At 38.7% G+C, this 21332-nt stretch overlaps 1 protein-coding gene across 2 annotated transcripts in view; it reads right to left on the reverse strand.

The window, feature by feature from the left end:
* DYNC2H1 (dynein cytoplasmic 2 heavy chain 1) overlaps nt 1-21332 on the reverse strand; it is a 178840-nt gene that overhangs the window by 142284 nt on the left and 15224 nt on the right. For both annotated transcript variants that reach the window (XM_079788478.1, XM_079788479.1), the window contains exons 12-20: nt 17766-17961; nt 15178-15273; nt 10158-10310; nt 9439-9537; nt 7978-8117; nt 7665-7893; nt 6145-6272; nt 1188-1303; nt 423-550 (exon numbers count right to left, since the gene is read on the reverse strand). In XM_079788478.1, the coding sequence (XP_079644604.1) occupies nt 423-550; nt 1188-1303; nt 6145-6272; nt 7665-7893; nt 7978-8117; nt 9439-9537; nt 10158-10310; nt 15178-15273; nt 17766-17961 (1285 nt within the window). The remainder of the gene's footprint in view (nt 1-422; nt 551-1187; nt 1304-6144; nt 6273-7664; nt 7894-7977; nt 8118-9438; nt 9538-10157; nt 10311-15177; nt 15274-17765; nt 17962-21332) is intronic.

A 21332-nucleotide genomic window follows, 5' to 3' on the forward strand; every position in this document is an offset into this window, starting at 1 on the left:
AGTTCTTTTGTTAATCTCTTCCAGCCCCCTTACAACCCTCCCCTCTGAGATCTGTCAGTCTGTTTCATGCATCCATGCCTCTGGACCTATTTTGTTCATCAGTTTATTTTGTTCATTAGATTCCACATGTAAGTGCGATCATGTGATATTTGTCTTTGTCTGGCTTATTAGCTTGGCATAATAATCCCCAGGTTCATCAGGATGTCACAAAGGGTAAGAGATCATTCCTTTTTAACACTGGCATTATATTATACCAATATAATATCAAGTATCCAATCATGAACTTACCATTTGGACCAGATTATATGAATGTCATTTTACTATTGAAATTATATGCTATTTCTAAATTGACACAAAAAATACCTAATTTAAACATCTCCAGTATAGTAAGATAAATTTTAAAATTTCTTTGTAATTCTCACCTGTGGCTTCTGTTCTTGCAGCTTACTATACTGCACATTTGCATTACCTATCTCTTCCACAGACTGGGGCATAATTGATAAGACTTCCATAGCTTCAGTGACAAATGCATCAATTTCATGTAAATGAGCTGAATAGGTAACATTAAAATATAAGAAATGTTATTACCAACAAAAATATTCATTTACATAATTCTTAAATCAAGAAGAATTAGAAGTAATCTAATATACATTAAATCCTAAATTATAATTTGCTTTCATAAAACATAATTTCAAAATGTAGAATAAGCAAAGAAAACTTCTTTTCATGAAAGTTGATTCAATTGTACTCTAAATTTTGGGGTAAAAAGTTAAAATATACTCAGTCTTACTAAATGTTACTCAAAATTGAGAACTTTTTCAGTCTTTTAAATAATATCCAAAAATATCCCAGTTTAGAGAAAACAAGAAATAGTGCAATATATTGGAAAATAGTAGTCATTTGAAGAAATACATTATAGCAGAATTATCTACCTTTCTCAGTAACATATGTAACAAACTGATAATAGCTCAGACTCAAATAATAAAAATGCCTTAAATTGTTAGACCTCTTAGGAGTTGAACGTGGATTTTACTGCTTTCTTAAAGTTATCATTTTAAGCACATTTCATTTCATAATACTTTCTATATCAGTTTTTATTTTAATTACCACTGAGATTCATACTTCATAACTATCAAAGTACATGCCTCTGTATATATAAAATTAAGTAAAAATAAAAATGTCTGTACCCTGGACAGACTTCTTCAAAGAAAGCACAAGCACATCAAATAACTTCTGGATGAGGTCATCAATCACCGACTTCACAGGGCTACAATTAATATTTAAGCAGTCTACCTTGACAGCACTAAAAAATGCAAATGGACACATTTTAACATGAAAAAGAGAAAGTAGAGAAAAATACTCTCATTATAATATTATCATTCTGTGCATTTTCAAATGTAACTCAAAAGTATTACTATGATCTTTAAGCACATTTACATTTCATTTAGAAAAAATGCCATATACATACTATTATGACAGTTTTCATTTATTTTGTTATATTATAGGTTTGGGGTTTTTTTTTAATATTTTTCATTGATTTCAGAGAGGAAGTAAGTGGGAGAGAGATAGAAATATCAATGATGTCTACTGGGGATGGAGCCCGCAACCCAGGTACCTGCCCTTGACCAGAATCAAGCCCAGGACCCTTCAACCCGCAGGCTGACACTCTATCAACTGAGCCAAACCAGCTAGGGCTATAATATTACAGTTTTGATCATCCATCATGTTTATAAAAAAGGCAGCAATTACAAATTACTAATGTTCTACATGAATATATTTATTCACTAGATCTACTTGTCACAGCATGTAACACACATTTTTAAAATACTTATAAAATATATTCACTATTCTGCAAAGTATAAACAATAATGATAAGGGAAAGAAAATAAGGGTAGAAAGTGAATATAGATTATTAAACAAAAAAATAACATTTATACCTACTAAAATAACAAAAATGTAATGAATTGTTAATTCATATGTTCAATTGTATGGGCAAACAGTGCTCTCAGATCTATTGGCAGTAGTATAAAAAAAATTGCAACATTTTCCTGGCCAGTATGGCTCAGTGGTTGAGCATCAACCTATGAACCAGAAGGTCACAGTTCGATTCCTATTTGGGGCATATGCCAGAGTTGCATGATCGATCCCCAGTGTGGTATGTGCAGGAGGCAGCCAATCAATGATGCTTTCTCATCATTGATGTTTCTATCTCTCTCTCCCTTCCTCTCTGAAATCAATAAAAAACATATATTTTTTAAAATGCAACTTTTGTGAAGAACAAATTAGCAATATGTATCAAATACTCTTAAAACAGGCATCATACTCTTTGTCTTAATAACTTCACCTTCAGAATTTATCCTAACAAAATTTTCAGGGCAGACTCCAAGATTATATACAAGTATTATTATAATAGTGAAAAATTAGAAATAAGCCAAATGTAGGAATGACTGAATTAGTGTATATCCACACAACTAAAAATCACATTTTTGAGAACTAGGTAATAACATGGCAAAATACTATTGAAATAGTATTAACTAAAAATAGCAAAATATAGTATGATCCAAATTTTCTAAGTACATATACTAATATTACAAAATGGGTGAAAAAGGTACTTATTTTCCGTGCTTTAAAGTTGATAGTTACAGAACAGTCAAGGGGATGTTAAAGTTCAGCATAGGTAATAAAGTCAAAAATACTATAATTACTATGTATGGTGTCAGTAGGTACTAGCTTTATCAGGGTGACCACTTTGTAAGTTATATAAATGTATAATCACTGGGTTGTACACCTGAAACTAGTATAATCTTGTATATCAACAGTAAAAAAAAATTTTAAACTATTTTTTAAAATTATAAAACAAATACAGTATTTTAAAAATCAGGAAAAATGGCATGTGTTTTTAAGAACACTAATTCTTTGCATGGTACTCTTAATGCAAATTTTAATGTTCTAAACAAACAGAGGTTGAATCATACTTGTTCACCTGAGAAAAATCTCATATAAGGGCTAAATTATACAAAGTTAACAAAAAAAAATCTGTCTTCTTCATCTTTGTGCTCCCATAGGACAAAATTTTACATGTTATAAATGCTCACTAAATATTTATAGAAAGAATAAAAAAATCTATACTAATAATAGAGGAATATGCGAATTGTCTGTTACACCATCTCATAACAACCAGATCAGCAGGCTGCGTCCCCACCCACTGCGCCAGCCCCGGGTAGGAGCCCAAATCCTAGCCTACCTAAAACGTGGCTGTGTGCCATCATATCAGTAAGAAAGGGGCATCCCACACTTGTCTGGGGCATCTAATTCACTGGCCTAGAGAATCAGGGTTTCAGATAAGAGGACACAGCATTCCACTGCTATCTTGAGTTTGTGGTTTCCAAGGAAATCGCCAGAAGGGATGATAAACCCTCTGCAAATGGCTCAGCAGGCACCTATCTAAATGGCAGCTTCCTTTAAATCGAGCCTTTCCTGCAGTGAATAACCCCAACCCTGCCTGGATCAGGCAGGTTCCTGTGGAGCTCAATCTCCACACAATACAACGGGGGCCCCAGTTTCTCATGCGCGTTAGCTTGGGGCAGCGGGGAAGGAAGGGAAAAGGCATCATGTGGGGCAGGTTGGGTGAGCAAGTAGCAGGAAACCATGTCTGACAGACAACTCCCCTGCCACCCTCTTCAACATGTAAGAAGAATAAAATAAACCAATAGAAACACCCCTCCCCAGCCCCGGGAGGGATCCGGGACTGAGGGCGTCCTGCCCAGGCACTGCGTACCTGCTTCCCACCCGCTTCATCCAAATGGACAGGTTAGGAGGTTAAGGGAAGAGGAGGAGCCTCGCAGGAAGGGGATCCCCGGGAACCCCTTAGAGCACAGGGCTTGACCCCGCCCCTAGCAGATTTGCATATCCCAGACCCTCCGGTGCTTCCAGGCACTGGGCATTCCCATATCTTCCCTGCCTCCCAGCCACTGAGCCTCACTGTCTCCCACCCCAGAAGCACTCTGTCCTCCCCAACTTTCAGTCTTTATAGCCTAAATGCATGGTGGGCATAGTTGCTTTTCCATGGATTTTATTTGATAAGAACCCAGCAAAGTCACTTAGCAACAGAGCTGCTCAGACTTCATCAGTGACAACAAATGACACACCTTACTTGGCTTTGACAGCAAAGCAATCTTATTCTTTTATTTTTTTAAATAGATTTTTATTGATTTCAGAGAGGAAGGGAGAGGGAGAGAGATAGAAACATCAATGATGAGAGAGAAGCACTGATCAGCTGCCTCCTGCACATACCCTACTGGGGATCGAGCCCGCAACCCAGGCATGTGCCCTTGACCAGAATGGAACCTGGGACCCTTCAGTCCTCTGGCTGAAGCTCTAGCCACTAAGCCAAACCAGCTAGGGCAAGCAATCCTATTCTTAAAGACTTGATTTTTGTAATAAACAAGTGGATTTGAATCATATCAAACCAATATACTTTTTTAAATGAAATGTCTCTTCATTTCACTAATGCAATTCTACCTTAAAGCTTATGTTGTATAATCTATACCAGTGGTCGGCAAACTCATTTGTCAACAGAGCCAAATATCAACACTACAACAATTGAAATTTCTTTTGAGAGCCAAAATTTTTAAATTTAAACTTCTTCTAACACCACTTCTTCAAAATAGACTTGCCAAAAAAGAAAAAGAAAATAGACTTGCCCAGGCCATGGTATTTTGTGGAAGAGCCACATTCAAGGGGCCAAAGAGCCGCATGTGGCTTGCGAGCCACAGTTTGCCAACCACTGATCTATACTAATAAAAGGGTAATATGGTAATTAGACCAGATGTCTTCCGGACAAAGCCACAGTGGCAGGGGCCGAGGCAGAGGCAGTTAGGGGCGACCAGGCCGGCAGGGGAGGGCAGTTAGGGGCAATCAGGCTGGCAGGCAGAGGTGATTAGGGGTGATCAGGCCGGCAGGGGAGCAGTTAGGGGCGATCAGGCCAGCAGGCAGAGGTGGTTAGGGGCTATCAGTCAGGCAGACAAAGGCAGTTAGGGGCGATCAGGCAGGCAGGCAGGTGAACAGTTAGGAGACAGTGGTCCTGGATGGGGCCTAAACCAGCAGTCAGACATCCCCTATGGGTTCCCAGATTGGAGAGGGTGCACCCCAGGATGATGGACCCCCCCTTCCCCATGCACAAATTTCATGCACCAGGCCTCTAGCGAATTAATAAAAGTGTTATTATCCTTTATAGATAATACTAGAGGCCCGTTGCACGAAGATTCGTGCAATAGACCTTCCTTCCCCTGGCTGCCGGCACCAGTTTTCCTCCTGCACCGGGGACCCAGGCCTTGGCTCTGGCCACCGCCTTCCGCCTTCTTTCAGGGTCGGGGCTTGGACCCCAGTGGTGGTGGTGGCGCAGGGGCGGGCGCTGCCCGGCCCCGCGCTGCCATCCACGATCAGGGCACCGCCGCCGCCTTGGTCCATCAGCGATGGGGGGCGGGGCAGTGCGTGGGGGCCGCCACCTTTGCTGGGTTAATTTGCATAGTGCCCTGATTGGCTGTGGACGTAGCTAAGGTAGGTCAATTAGCATATTACTCTTTCATTAGGTAGGATATGCACAATTGAACAAAGCCTTTCATAGAGCTTATTATAAAGTGGTTCCAGTTATATGAATTTCAGATAGTGAGGGAGTATATTCTCAAGTAACTAGGTTATGAGATGCCCCTCTGAGGGTTTCCTCCACATTTAGGGCAATACTAGATGCAGCACTACACTGTGTGCCTCCCAGGGCATCTGGAAGGGAACAGAGCAGCACTAAATCAGAGTGGAATGTCATTAGCTTTCTATCCTTTGTTGTGCTCTCAGCAGTAGCTTCTTAGCATTCTTAGACTGTGCCTATGGATATCAAATATTAGATCCTTATGCCAGATCCGTATAGAAGCCTCCTCCCCCAATCTAGTCTACCCAAATATGTCCCGCCAGCAGAGCCTCAGAAGAGAACCTTCTCAGTGTCAGCAAGCCCTACTTAGATGATATTCAAGTGTTACAGCTGAGCTCTAGAGATGTGAAACTGACTTGACTTCTTGCCATAAGTGAAGAGTACTGTCCCATGGCAAAGCTGTTCTGGTACATAAGAACTACTACTTTAACTTCTAATACCTTGGAAGTCGTTCTACTTCTTTTCCTTTTATTTTCAGTGCTTTAAAATTTTTTTCCCAATCATGAACAGTAGAAAGATGCTTTTCCACTAGAGCTTCCATATCAACTTGCCCAATTATAATCCATTCCTAAGAATGAAAAATATTATTAAAGAAATAGCACTAATAAATTAACATTTTAAAGTTTATAGTCCAACTACTAATATATATTAGGGTCAAACCAATAAAAAGGGACAAGTGTAATTGTAAGTAAATTTCAACTTAAGTATGTAAATACAATCAGTACTATGCATCTAAAGAATGAACAGGGAAAACATCTATATATATAAAAGCCTAAACAACTGAATGACTGTTTAACCAGTCGCTAACCAGTTGCTATGACGTGCACTGATCACAGGGGGCAGACGCTCAATGCAGGAGACACCCCCTGGTGGTCAGTGCGCTCCCACAGCGGAAGTGCCGCTCAGCTGACTGACGGGCACCAGACACCAGGCTCATGGCTGGTGAGCGCAGCTGCGGGAGCCTCTCCCGCCTCCATGGCAGCGCGCTACTGAGCGGCGGTGGCAGCAGGTGCTGCAGGGCCAGGATGAGCGGGAGCGGCACGACGCCCAGCCCAGGCTCAGGCTCCTCCCAAGCTGCCTGCCACTTCATGCACTACTACATCCCTCAGGGGATGTCGGATTGCCGGTTTTGGTCCGATCCTCGATCCCCGCAGATCGGGCCAAACTGGCAGTCCAACATCTCCCGAGGGGTCCTGGATTGCGAGAGGGCACAGGCCAGGCTGAGGGACCCCACCGGTTCACGAATCTGTGCACTGGGCCTCTAGTGACAATATAAAAATACAGTGATTATAAAACATTGTTGAAGAGACCAAAAAAAAACCCTTACTTTATATTCTCTTATCAAATTTGATGTATACTAAGATAGACTCACTACTTTTAAGCCAAGAGCCACTCCCAGCTTCAAATCTGAAAGTATTCATATTCAATTCATTCTAGAAATTTAAAATGCAGAAGCACTGCAGAGACAGTTAAAAAATTGGTTGAATTCCTAGTCATAGTCTTAGAATCAATATCAATGAGCAATGAATGCAATTAGAGTTTATCTTTAGAGTTAATGGTAATAATACACTTAAACAAAAGCAAAACATTTAATCATATCATCTCAATTTCATTAACTTCAAAGGCCTCCCTCCATGGATTGCTCTTGTTCCAAAGAATGAAGAAAATTATATATTTCCCTAAAAGGAATTAAAATTGGCACAACAGAGTCATGACACATTCCAAGTTGACAGAACAATTTTTTTAAAAGCTACTTTCTTAATCTTCAAATAGTCAAAGATATAAATCATCTGTGGCATAAACTTACCTTGTATAAGAATCCTTAAGCCTGGCTTTCTGGTTTGAAATATGTTTTATTTTATATCACACAATGCAAACTATTGGTTTGTATATGTAATACTAATTCAACAAACCAGGTGAAATATTATAACAGAAGGATGAAAAATTACATGTTCCATACCTTATGTTGGTGTAAAACAGCCAATAATCTCCTAAATAAATCTTCTGCTTTTCTGAAAATAGTCAAAAATCCACTTGCATTTCTATCAATCATAATAGAAAAAATAGATTCATCTCCTGCCTCACCCACTCCCTTAAACTGATTAGGAATGCCGATAAATCTCTTCATTTCTCTGTAATATTTAGCACGGATTTCTTCAAAAGGAGGCCTGAATTGTAACCGTCCTTGTCTGTAAGTAAATAAGTAACTTTAAAATGTAAATTATTAGAAAATTTTAGAATGAAAAATAAACTGGGTTTCAAAAAAATCTTACTTGTACAGTAAGTCTATATTTATTTCAGGAAGATTCTCATTAAGTGCTTCTAAGCCCATCTGATACTGATGTTCCAGAGCTTTGTACAGCTGATGATTCCAGTGCAGCTTCCATGCATGCATGTCACTTGCTTGAAATCCCTAATATGTTATATTTACATTTTTTTATTTAAAAATTAGGTAGTAGAATGAGGGTTAATACTTTCATATCATATAGAGTAAAATTATAAGCAATAAAAAACTTATTTTTAAATATCTTAAAACAAGCAACTCCTTAATGACTACTTGTAGTATGAGAGGTTACATAAAGTCAAACAAGAAAATTTCTAATTTTCATGTTTATAAATGGAATACAAAAAATGAGTAAAATTTTAAAAATTAAGTTATAAATATAAGTAGATTTTAGAATAGGACTTTATGTTAACAGTAAAAGGAACAACAGTTTTTTGTGAACTTTTTGTCCTTTTTCAAAAATCCCCATCAAGTATAGCTCTTTTCTTCCTTCTCACCCCCTAAGTAAACCTTCCACATTTTAAAACATGTTAAATATTAAAATGCTCAGGATAGTTTATATAATCTTTTGCTTCCATATAACCATAAACATATCAATTCTAACACTTTAATTTTTGTTTTGTTTTTTTCTTAAAGTTCTAAGAACTAAAATATATATGCAGCCCGTCCAACGTGGCTCAGCGGTTGAGTGTCAAACTATGAACCAGAAGGTCACGATTCAATTCCTGGTCAGGGCACATATCCGGGTTGCGGGCTCGATCCCCAGTAGGGGGTGCAGGAGGCAGCTGATCAATGATTCTCATCATTGATGTTTCTATCTCTCTCTCCCTCTTCCTTCTTCTCTGAAATCAATAAAAATATATTTAAAAATACACACACACACACACACACACACACACACACACACACACACAAATGTATAGAACACCTAACTCATATCAACCAGGATATGTGGCAGGCTCTGTGCTAAGTGCTTTTGTTTACATCATTTCTTATATAAAAAATGTGAATAGAACTGAAAATTTGCCCAAAAAAGGAAAAAGTTCTAATATAGAGTTATTTCAATCATTAGGCTTCTGCCTAAACTTAACTTTGTGTTCTACAGATGTCACAATTACCTAAAAGAAAACTAATGAATGATAAATAGTTAAGCACCACGTCAGAAAAACTATAAACTTTGAATTGAGAGGTCTGGTATTCCATAAGACAAACAGAAATTTCTTATATTTTTAAATGTAAATGCATTGTTATTTTATGGTCTTTATGTATAATTCAATCAAATTCTAAATTTACCAGTAATTCATTAGTAAAAGTTTATAAATAACCTTGATAAACTTTTCAGCAATTCATATATTCAAACTTTTCAGCAATTCATATATTAAATTCATATGTTCTCTGAAATGGTCATATTTCAAAGTGTAGACATATTTCAAGCTAAAACATACTCTACCTGTGCTTCTACACTTGCTAAGCCAGTTCTCAATTCTTGTAATCCATCTTTCCAACGCTGTTGTTGCCGAAGCAGATCAATATTCATAAGAATTACCACCTGTTAAAAATTAGAGCAGTCTCAAAGTATCACCTGAAATGGTAACTTTTCAGTGGGAAAACTGGACAGACAAGACTCTGACTAAGTGATCCAGGTTAACTCAACCTAAAGTATGACATACCAATATCTGATCAATGCATTGAGAAAGGTGAAACAGCACTTCGGTGATATTCCAGCCCAAATGGCATAATGCTAACTTAATCATGAGAAAATACCATATAACCCACATCTAGAGATATTCTACAAGATCAGTGACAAGTACTCATCAAAAGTTTCAAGGTCATGAAAAACAAGCAAAGACTGAGGAGGAGGACACTCCAGAGACTCAACAACTAAATGCAAGATAAGATCCTGGATTGGATCCTTGAAAAAGAAAAAGGACTAGTGGATAAACTGTAAAATTCAAAAACAGCTTATTTCCTAATTTTGTTAACTCTACCATGGTTATATTAGTTGTTAACAGGGGAAGCTGGACAAAGCATAGAATAAATGAACTCTGTTCTATTTTTACAACTTTAAGTCTCAAATTATTCCCAAATAAAAAGTTATTTTAAATTATATCCTAATTACCTTTAAACAATACTATTCATAGCTCATTCAATTTTATAAATAAAGTATACCTTTTCACAAAATGTAGTGTGCCATTTTCTTAGCTTTCTATTTTCAGTGGCAAGTCGGTCAGCAGCACTTTGGAGCTTTTGAATGTAGCCTTCTAACTCGTTAGGATTATCCCAAGTAATTTGTGACTTTCCCCCACTTCCAGCTTTTGAATTCTAAGGTACAACAAATGGCATTTAGTATTTAAATGCATTACTTTTTTCCCAAAAATTCCATATTCTACATCATAAATCCAATAATTCCTAGCACCGACCTGCAATAAAAAGAGCATAATATTCCCATTTTATAAATGATAAGGCAATCTGACCAACATTGAGTAGCCTCATTCCTTCCAGGTTCTCCCTCTTACAAGTAAAAAACCCTGTACCTAACATAACAAACAATCATAGGAAGAGTGAAAAGTAGAAATAAGAAATAGTGAACAAATCTTGTGAATTAAGGAACAAGATACCTGGGTTCCCTACTGTCTCCCATATCTCTAGGAAAGGACACTGGGAAAGCCTCCAATCTAGAAGGTCAGACAAAGAAAGCTCCAGAAAACGCCTATTTCTTCTCACCAAAGGGATAGGAAAATAGTAGCCTACTAGAAAACCCTTTTAGCAATACCCACCCTGCGCAAGCCAACACCAATAAAAAAACACCTCTCTGATATTTCAGTTAGACCAAGTAGAGAGTTGATCTTCCATCCCCTGCTTAGCAAAAGCAGGCAGCACTCAAACTCCCCTGCCAAGGTAATGTCAACAAGCTGAACTATGCTACTTCGCATGAGTTTCCTAAATCTTACTAGATTATTGAAATGAGAACTTTATAACAACATCTGATGTGGTGCTCTACATATGTAGAGAGAATACTTAAGACAAACATGTAAGAAGAGAGAGGATAGAGAGACATAATAGAATGTTTCTATACCAATTGAAATAGTAAGGTATAGCAAGTTTCTGGAATACAGAAGAGCCTCAATAAGTAGATGATGAGTAAATGAAATTAAACAATCCTACATAATAAAAACCTAATATGCAAATTGTCCCCTCAGGTGGTCGTTCGACCGCTCACTATGTCGTACGCTGACCACGAGGGGATGGCACAGAACATGGCAGGTGTTGGCGACACAGCACTGGCAGCTGGCAGCAGTGGAGGCGCTGCCCGCCCTGATGGACCCCAACGAGAGCAGGATCGCAGCAGGTTGTGGAGCAGGTGAGCAGGCAGTGCCAGGCCAAGGCGGGTGCAAGCAGGGGCCAAATAGACCAGCCAACCGCCCTGCAGACAGTGACCAGCAGTGGCAGAAGGGGGCAGGGCCACTGCCCAGCTCCCAGGCGCTAAGGGAGCCGGGCGGAAGGCCCAGCCCCAATTGATCGCTCCACAGACGGGATGGTGGAGAAGGTGAGGGGGCCAGGCCAAGGTGGGATGCCAGGTGGGGCAATGGGGCTGTGAGGTTGGGGGCACGAGCTGGGGCCTGATCTCCACAGGGGAGGGATCTCCCAAGGGACCCTACCCATACATGAATTCATGCATCGGGCCTCTAGTTATATAATAAATTCAATAAAATACTCTGTGAACCAGTTCTAAAGCATTTATTGATAACTAGAGGCCCAATGCATGAATCCGTGCACCAGTGGGGTCCCTCAACCAGGCTTATGGGATCAGGCCGAAACCAGCTTGCCAACATCCCCCGAGGGGACACGAGAAGGTGCAGGCCAGGATGAGGGACCCCACGGGTGCATGATCAGAGCCAAGGAGGGACCAGGGTTGTCCAGCCAGGGAGGGACCACCGGAGGGCTCCAGGGTGTGTCCAGCCCATCTCGCTCAGTCCCGACTGGCTGGACCTCAGCAGCAAGCTAACCTACCAGTCGCAGCATCTGCCCCCTGGTTGTCAGTGCACGTCATAGAGAGCAGTTGAGCGGCCTTAGCATATCATTAACATATTACACTTTGATTGGTTAAACGGCCGACCGGACAACCGGACATTTAGCACATTGGGCTTTTATTATGTAGGATTATTACACACAACTTAACATTGTATTCCTTGAGAATATGAAAATAGAGTCCTTCCAATATGCTACAACATAGTGAGTAGCCAGAGTTTTATTACTTTTGTTGATGTTGTTAATCCTCACCTGTGGATATTTTTCACATTGATTTTTTTTTTTTAAGGGAGTAGAAGAGATGGGGAGAGACAGAGAGAAACCAGGGCCAGGGATTGAGCCTGCAACCGAGGTACATGCACTCGACCATAATTGAAACCATGTCCCTTCAGTCCAAAGGCCAACACTCTAACCACTGAGCCAAACTGGGTATGGCATGGCCAAAGAATTATAAAGAACCACAGTGTTCTCTCTCCTCCCATCTCAGTGTTTTACCCACCACTATGTCTCATTTAACATGTTACATATAACGTAAGTATTTAGTTCTCACAACCCAATTTCTTAAAATGAGTTTTCTCTTCAGAAATATCAAGATATTATTTTTGTTGTTGTTAATCCTCGTGCGGGGATACTTTTTCCATTGATTTTTAGAGAGAGTGGAAGGGAGGGGGAGATACAAAGAAAGAGAAACATGGATGTGAGAGAGACACATCAATAGGTTGCCTTCCGCACACACCCCAATCAGGGATGGGGATCAAGCATTCAACCAAGATATGTGCCCTTGACAGGAATCGAATTTACAACCCTCAGTCCATGGGCCAATGCTCTAACCACTGACCCAAACTGGAAAGGGCTCAAGATATTATTTTTAATACATTTGTTAGAAAAGATAAAGCTCTAAAGGCTTACAATTAAAATAACCAATGGACAAAGACACTAGGGGAGTGAGGGCATGTGTTGGGGGATGGGAGTGGCTGGGAGAGGTCAATGGGAGGAAAAGGAGACATATGTAATACTTTAATCAATAAAAAATTTAAAAAATATATATATACTGTATATAACCTATATATTAGTTGAAAAGATCAAAATAATAAAATATGATCCCAATTCCAAAAAGTACATTTTTAAATACACATAGAAAGCACAGTTTAAAAAGCTATACACCAGACTGTTGAGAATAGCCATCTCTTGGTGGTAAGATTATAAGACCTTTTTTTATTCTTTTTTTTTTACCTAAATTTTTAAATTTTTTCCATTATAAACTTGTATTAAGCTTTGGCAACAGGAAAAAATGGTTTTTATAATATCTATAAATTTTTTATAGGTTTTATATAAGCTTATGTATAGATTCCATGTAGATTTATATAACTTCAGTTCACTTTAAGCCTGAGTACTAGTGTGCAGAAAAGAGTTAATATACCAAGTCTGATTATTATCCCTTAAAAAGCCTACTTAAGAGATCAGCCCTTAACAGGCATCTGGGAACTTGGAGTTTGGGAGGGTTCCCACCAAACTAATTTTGAGAGTGGCTCGCTGTACCTAAACAATACAGTTTATGCTAAACACTTGATTTTCTTCTAGGGACCTGGAATTTTGGTACATACTGGGCTGAAGATTCCTACATGACCAGCCCCTAGTTAAAACCTGGGCACTAAGTTGCTAATGATTTTCCCCAGTAAGAAAACAGTTCACTGTGTTACAACTTGTTGCTGGGAGAATTAACCATGCCCTGAGTGACTCCACTGGGAGGAGTTGCCCCAGGTCTTCACCCCATGCACACTTCTTTTCACTGATTTTGCCTTGAAACCTCTCACTGTAATAAATTACTGCTGAGGGTACAGCTAAACCCTGGTGGGTCCTGAGTCCTCCTAACCAATCACAGAACCTGGGTGTAGTCTTCAGGACCATGACACAACTAGTTATCTACTTTCAAGTAATACTTTCAACAATAAAGATTTTAAATTTTTTAAAAAAAGAATAAAAGGGTAAAAAGAGAAAAGAAAAAAGAATAAAAGGGCATATTCTTCTACATAATTTTTCAAATATATCATGTTTATGAACACTAAAAATGTAGATTTCAAAATGTTAACAATCACATAGTAACATCTACATTTAAAATTGTTGTGGGTGTTCCTAATTTCACATGAGTGGATATTTCAATAAGCATAGACAAAGAGCATCAAAAATTTCCTTAGAGGTAGGATAGAGGGGGGGGGGGGAGAGATCAACCAAAGGTCTTGTGTGCATGCATATGAGCCTAACCAATGGTTGAGTTCAGCGGGGGGTTGGGGCATCCGTGGGGAGGGATGTGGGATGGGAGGGGGGGATGAGGACAAATATTTGACACCTTAATTAATAAAGAAATTTAAAAAAATAAAAAATAAAATAAAAAATAAAAAAATAAATCTAAAATTTGTGTCTTTGTTACTGGTTCATAAAAGCTCATTTATGATTAAAGATATTTAATCCATTTGTCATGCATTCCAAATTCAATACCATGTTTTTGTTATTGTTTTACTGTGGAGTTTTAATTTTTAGTTGTACAGAAGTTGTGTACTGAAATATAATCATGTTATGTTTTTTAAATAAATAAATAAATAAAACCAGGAGTTGATGGAAAAGTTGATTGTATATAAGGATCATGTTATACTTCAATGAATAAGTAAACATAATGGCATACGAATTATATGTTATACATGTTAATTCAAAATCAACACAAAAATATGTGAAACATAATAACCATTTAAATCTACAGTTGGAAAAATATGTTACTTGTTAAAAGTGAAAGAAATCACTGGGGAGCAAAATTAGGGTAGTCTTAGATTACCCTAGTTGGTTTGACTTAGTGGATAGAGCATTGGCCTGCAGACTGAAGTGTCAAAGGCATATACCTCAGTTGCAGGTTCCATCCTGACTGGGGCAAGTGCAGGAGGCAATGAATCGATGTGTCTCTCTCACATTGATGTTTCTCTCCCTGTCTCTCCCTCTCCCTTCAACTTTCTCTAAAAATCAATAGAAAAATATCCTCAGGTGAGGATTATAAAAATAAAAAGCCTTAGGTCAATGGCTATATTGAGCTGAAGGATATACTGAAAAACTAAGAAATAAGAAATACTTCACATGTAAAAACTAATTATAAAAACATGAAAAGTCCATTTACCTTAATTATCTGTTCAAATGCTAAGGCAGATTGTAACATCATTGGTCTCTGACTTTGAATCATCTGTTGATCGATAGAATTGTAAAAATGTGCCACCTATAAAGTAAAAGTCCAATTAGCAAAAGTCAGTAATAAATAGTGTACTTAATTTTTAACTTTTCTACATTTTTCATTGTTTGAATGGAAATAATTTTTCTCAATTCTAGGATTTAAAAAATAGATTTTTTTCATCTCCATTTTTGTATTTATTCGTGAATTATTATATGCAACCAGCAAATGTGTGTTGACCTCCTATAATTTGGCAAGTCATGTCCTAGGGGCTAATTAAACAAAGATTATAAAACCTAGTCCCTGGACTCAAAAAGTACAGTCTCACAGAGAACACAGAGGAAACCGGAAAAGCATGTTAAGTGCTAAAAAAAAACCTGAACTCTTTATCCTTGCAACTCTCCAAACCTGCTCCTTCCTCTTCTAGTATATCACACAATGATTTGTACATTTCTGAGACCAAAAAGACATATATTTGCATTGTCCTTACTCTTCTCTCACATCCCACATTAGTGAAGTCTATTGACTATATACTTTGATAATATATATGGAATCCAACTACTTCACCCACCTCAATCAATCCCATCCCACTCCAAGCACCCTCATCTCTTGGCAAGACCAGTGAAGCAGTCTCCTAACTGGTCTCTCTATTTCCCAGTAGGGACTCCTATTGTCTATGCAAAGTCTCCAAATCAACCAGAGTGGTCCTTTCTTAAATATAAATCATACACCTTTTGCAAACTCAAAACCTTCCAATGACTTCCCAATACATCTGAGAAAAAGTCCAAAATCAGGAAAACTGGAAGCAACAGAACATATACTATTACAACAATCTGGAAATTCTATTATCTATCCAACATCCTACTACTCTGCTCTAGCTAAATGTCTACTCATAAGCAAAGGTATATATAAATAGATTTTCCCAGTTGTTCTATACATACAAATACTATATGATCATTCATCTTTTGAGCTCCTATTGTGTTAAGCTAAATACTTAGGATACAAAAGTGAGCAAGACTCTGCTTTTGAATATGTAGTCCCTCTCTCTGAAATGATCACCCATCTCAACCCCTTGTGCTCTTAATAAAACATATATATACTCTTCCAGACTCACATCAAACAGCATTCCTCTGTAAAAATTTACCTGATACTATCTCTACCTCTACCCAGGAAAATAATTGAAAGCTACTACCTCTATGCTCTCACCGGACTTTGTGAACATCTATAATATGGTACTCATAATATATTAAATACCGTATTGATATGTTCACATATCTGCCATCACTCTATGAACTGTACTGCAATACATATGGGCTTTGGAGTCAGAGAGACTTGGTATCAAATCCCAGCTTCATAACTTGTTAGCTGTGTGGAAAACCTGTTACAAATCTGATCCCAATTAGACCAGTCAGGAGATTAATATAAATAAGGCATCTACCAGAAGGTTTGATATTTAATGAGAACTCAATGTTTAGTTTGCTCTCTCCTACTAGACCAGCGGTTCTCAACCATATTTGATTTGCACCCAAGGCTACATTTGGCAATGTCTGGAGATATTTTTTATTGTTAGGACTATGCTCATGCTACTGGCCAGAGATGCTGCTAAAAACATCTTACAATGCACAAGATGTCAGAAGTTGAGAAACTCTGCACTAAAGTATGACAGTAATATATTCATTCTTTTATCCTGACTACACTGTGACTGGTGGTACAGGTGCTCAATTAATCTTTGTTGAAGGAAAGAATAAGTGAGAGACCAAATAAACAAGATACTGTCCCTGCCTTCTCAATCCTAATAATCAAGTGAAAGAGAAAATTTTTTTTAAAAAACACAAAGTGATTTGCACACTGCACATAGAATAAGGAACAATCAACTAAAAGAAGACACAACAAAGAGAGTGAATTTTGAGTTGGGGATTAAAGGAAGACTTTGAGTTTTCTAATCAGAAAATACAGGTATCAGTGCATGGAGCCACGTTCAAGTTTCATATAATCATGAACCAGTGCAATATGAGGGGAAAGTATAGGTAGTGAAGGTCACAACCAGTAAGGTTAGTACATAATTAAGAAGGGCCTTGTATACTGTGCCAAGGACGTAGTAAATGAGGTGATAATAGTTGGTTTTAAACTGGTAAATGAAATTATGGTAATGAGCTGAACAGGTAGACTGAGAAAATAACCAAGAACAGAGACCAGTCCATCAGCCTGGTAATTCTCTAAGAATCTGCCTCTTGAAAGCAGGCAAAGGACCTCCTTTAATTAGAAGGTCCTTTAAGACACATGCAAGTAACATGAAAGAAAGATGAACAAAAGACAATATAATATCCTATTTTTCTGAAAGCTTTTAAAATAAAAAGCAATACCTTAAATTATTAAATGCCTATAGCATTTACAAAGCAAATTGTGTAGCAAATCAATTTCACAAGTTAATGGTGTCATTCTATTAGCCTAAAAAAAATCAAAAGTAGAAAACAAATATCCAAATACAATGAACTCAGAGTAGCCATGTTTTCAAATATATATATAATATAATTTCATACTTGTTTAAGAATAATTGCTTGCTTGCAGAATTTCTGTGCAATGTTTGCAACTTGCTGTATTTTGGCAGGAATAACAAAGCCAAGTGCAGAAAGCTGACGAACTTCTCTCAGAAGAATCACCAACCGATCTGAATAATGCACTTTTAATGATCCATCATTAGAATCCAATTCCATAATTCTACTGTTAGCCTCAATACTACAAAACAAAATGACTTTTTAAGTTTCATGCTCTCACTCTTCTAAAGTTAATTCAAGATAAAAGAAAAAATTTAATTATAGTTTTCAACTTGTTTTCTTTTTTCACATAGTATCTCACAATTCAGATCTTGATAATAAACTGTAATAGCTAAATATAACAATATTTCAACCAAGCACTTTTGAATTCAGAAAAATCAGTCTCTCAACTTTCAACTAAGGTTCAAAACTGACATATACACCATAAAGAAAAAAGTTTTGGTTCATTTTATAAAAGTTTGTGTGTTTTTTACTCCTCTTACTTGGTTCTTTAATACTTTTTTTTAAAATTGATTACAGAGAGAGAGAGAGAAACATCAGTGATGAGAGAGAATCATTGATCGACTGCCTCCTGCACGCCCCACACCAGGGATTGAGCCTGCAACCTAGGCATGTGCTGTGACAGGGAAATGAACCATGACATCCTGGTTCATAGGTCGACACTCAACCACTGAGCCATGCCAGCCAAGCAATTCTTTAATACTTTTATTAAAGGATCAATTATAAGAACATCAAAATTGTAGGAACAGAGATAGTCCAATGTTTCACTTCTCTACTCTTGGTTTTACTACCTAAGGACTGTCCTGTCTTATGTTTCATGTAAAAGCTGCAAATTTTACACTGGGACACTCAAATCAGCATGGATTGTAAAAAGTAAGCAGAGCTAAATTAAGCATAAAGTATTATATTTTCATGACCTTTCTTTCAGTATCAGGTTTATAGAATGCTCATTCTTTTAAATCACTTCCACAAATAAGAGATCTTGCAGGTCTAAGAACGGAAGCTACTAAAAAGCAAAGAACAAATCTATTCAGCCTATTTAAAAACACATAAAACAGGGCATACTTTAAAATGAATTGAAATTATTTAGCCAAAACTTTTCTATATGAACATAAAGCCTATCAGAAAATTATTATGGTGGTCCTTTTTGCTTTTATTCTCATCTAAACTTCAAAATTAGGTTCTACATACCACCATATCCTAAAATATGTTCCAAAACACACTGACCCTCTGGGATAATAATGAGTTAAAAAAAAAAAAAAGTGGAAGTCAGGGTGTTTCATTGTCAAATGGGAAACAAATACTGGGTTGAACAAAGTTACACAGACTCTTCCCAGCAGGTCTCAGTCCTTTGGTATAGGGTGGATCTCCACAGGAGCTATAGTGATAAACGTGCATAGATTCCAAAATTAGTTAACTGAAGAACTCTTTCTTCTTTATTTGGCCTGGAACATCTCTCCTATTTTAGGTTCAGGATAGAAAGGGTAAAAATTAAATAGTGAAGTTATAGTCATTATACCCTAGCACCTTTTGGTTCTTCTATTCTTCCTCCAACACCAAAATGTAAGATAAAAGAGGAAAAATTATTTATTCAGTTTAAGAAGCTATCACTTATGGCCTAATTGTCCTTCTTAGCAATATAGGGAAAATAAACGAAGTTTCATATTATAAAGTTACTTTTAGAAAGTAACAAGTTTCTAAAAATTAAAATATGACAAATTTCTAAAAGTACAAATAATTATATTCTTGGAAAGTGTACCAGGAAAAAGAAACAATGGTTTTTCTAGACCATCCTATTTTTTTTTTTTCATTTTTAAATGTATTTTTTACCATTGATAGTATTACAGGTATCTCCTATTTTCCCCCACTTTCCCCCCTCCTCCCAGCCCCCACCCACCTTCCCAGGTCTTCACTACCTAGTGCCCATACCCATGGGCTATGCATATAACTATATAAGTTCTTTGGTTTATGTCTTCTCATCCCCCAAACCCCACATTGAGGTATGTCAGTCTGTTCCATGCCTCCATGCTTCGGATCTCATTTTGTTGGTCAATTCATTTTGTTCCACAAATAATTGAGATAATGTGATATTTGTCTTTCTCAGTTTGGCTTATTCCACTTAGTATAATATTCTCCAAATGCATCCATGCTGTACCAAAGGGTAAGAGATCCCTCTTTTACAGCTGCATAGTATTCCATATTGTAAATGTCCCACAACTTTTTCATCCATTCATCTACTGATGGGCACTTGGGCTGTTTCCAAATCTTGGCTACCCATCCTATCTAATAAAAGAGTAATATGCAAATTGACCATCACTCCAACACACAAGATGGCCGCCCCTATGTGGGCAAAGATGGCAGCCCCCATGTGGACACAAGATGGCCACCACAAGATGACCAGCAGGGGAGGGCACTTGGGAGGGACCAGGCCTGCAAGGGAGGGCAGTTGGGGTGAACCCAGGCCTGCAGGGGAGGGCAGTTAGGGGTGACTGGGCCAGCAGAGGAGGGCAGGTGGGGGGACCCAGGCCTTCAGGGGAGGGCAGTTGGAGGAGACCAGGCCTGCAAGGGAGGACAGTTAAGGGTGACCAGGCCGGCAGGGGAGGGTAGTTAGGGGAGACCAAGCTGGCAGGGAAGGGTAGTTAGGGGCAATCGGGCTGGCAGGGGAGCAGTTAGGCATCAATCAGGTTGGCAGGGGAGTGGTTAGGGGGTGATCAGGCTGGCAGGCAGAAGTGGTTAGGGGCAATCAGGCAGGCAGGCAGGCGAGTGGTTGGGAGCCAGCAGTACTGGATTGTGAGAGGGATGTCCGACTGCCCTCGAGGGGTCCCAGATTGGAGAGGGTACAGGCTGGGCTGAGGGACACACACCCTCCATGCATGAATTTCGTGCACCGGGTCTCCAGTCTATAATAAAAGTATAATATGCTAATTAGACTGGACAGCCAAACAACCTTCTAGATGACCACACTATGACACAGACTGGTGGCAGGCCAGCCAAGGTGGGTGCGATGCAATTGGTCAGGGGCCCAGCCATCACCCCAAGACCACCCTACAAAAGGAGGCTCAGGCCACCAGCTGGCAGGGCAATCAATTGGGGGCCTCCACAATCTCCCCAAAGAGGGAGGCCCAGGCCACAGATCGGCAGGCTGCAGCAGGTGGGCTGAGCCTCCCTCTATGGGGGCGATCCATCTCGGAGCCCCAGTCAGGTGGGTAGGGCCTACCTCTTTGGGGTGATCGATCACGGGGCTCCCAGACTGTTAGAGGGCAGATGCCAGGCTGAGGTCCCCTCCCCCCAAGTGCATGAGTTTCATGCACTGGGCCTGTAGTTATAAATAAAATGGCTATGAACACAGGTGTGCATATACTCTTTCCCATTGGTGTTTTGGGATTTTAGGATTTTTTCCAGAAGTGGGATGACTGGGTCAAACAGAAGTCCCATTTTTAATTTTTTGAGGAAACTCCATACTGTTTTCCATAATGGCTTGCACAAATCTGCATTCCCACCAGCAGTGAACTAGTTAGTGTTCCCTTTTCTCCACATCCTCGACAGCATTTG

The sequence above is a fragment of the Cnephaeus nilssonii genome (assembly GCF_951640355.1).
Source record: "Cnephaeus nilssonii genome assembly, chromosome: 13".
NCBI lineage: Eukaryota > Metazoa > Chordata > Mammalia > Chiroptera > Vespertilionidae > Cnephaeus > Cnephaeus nilssonii.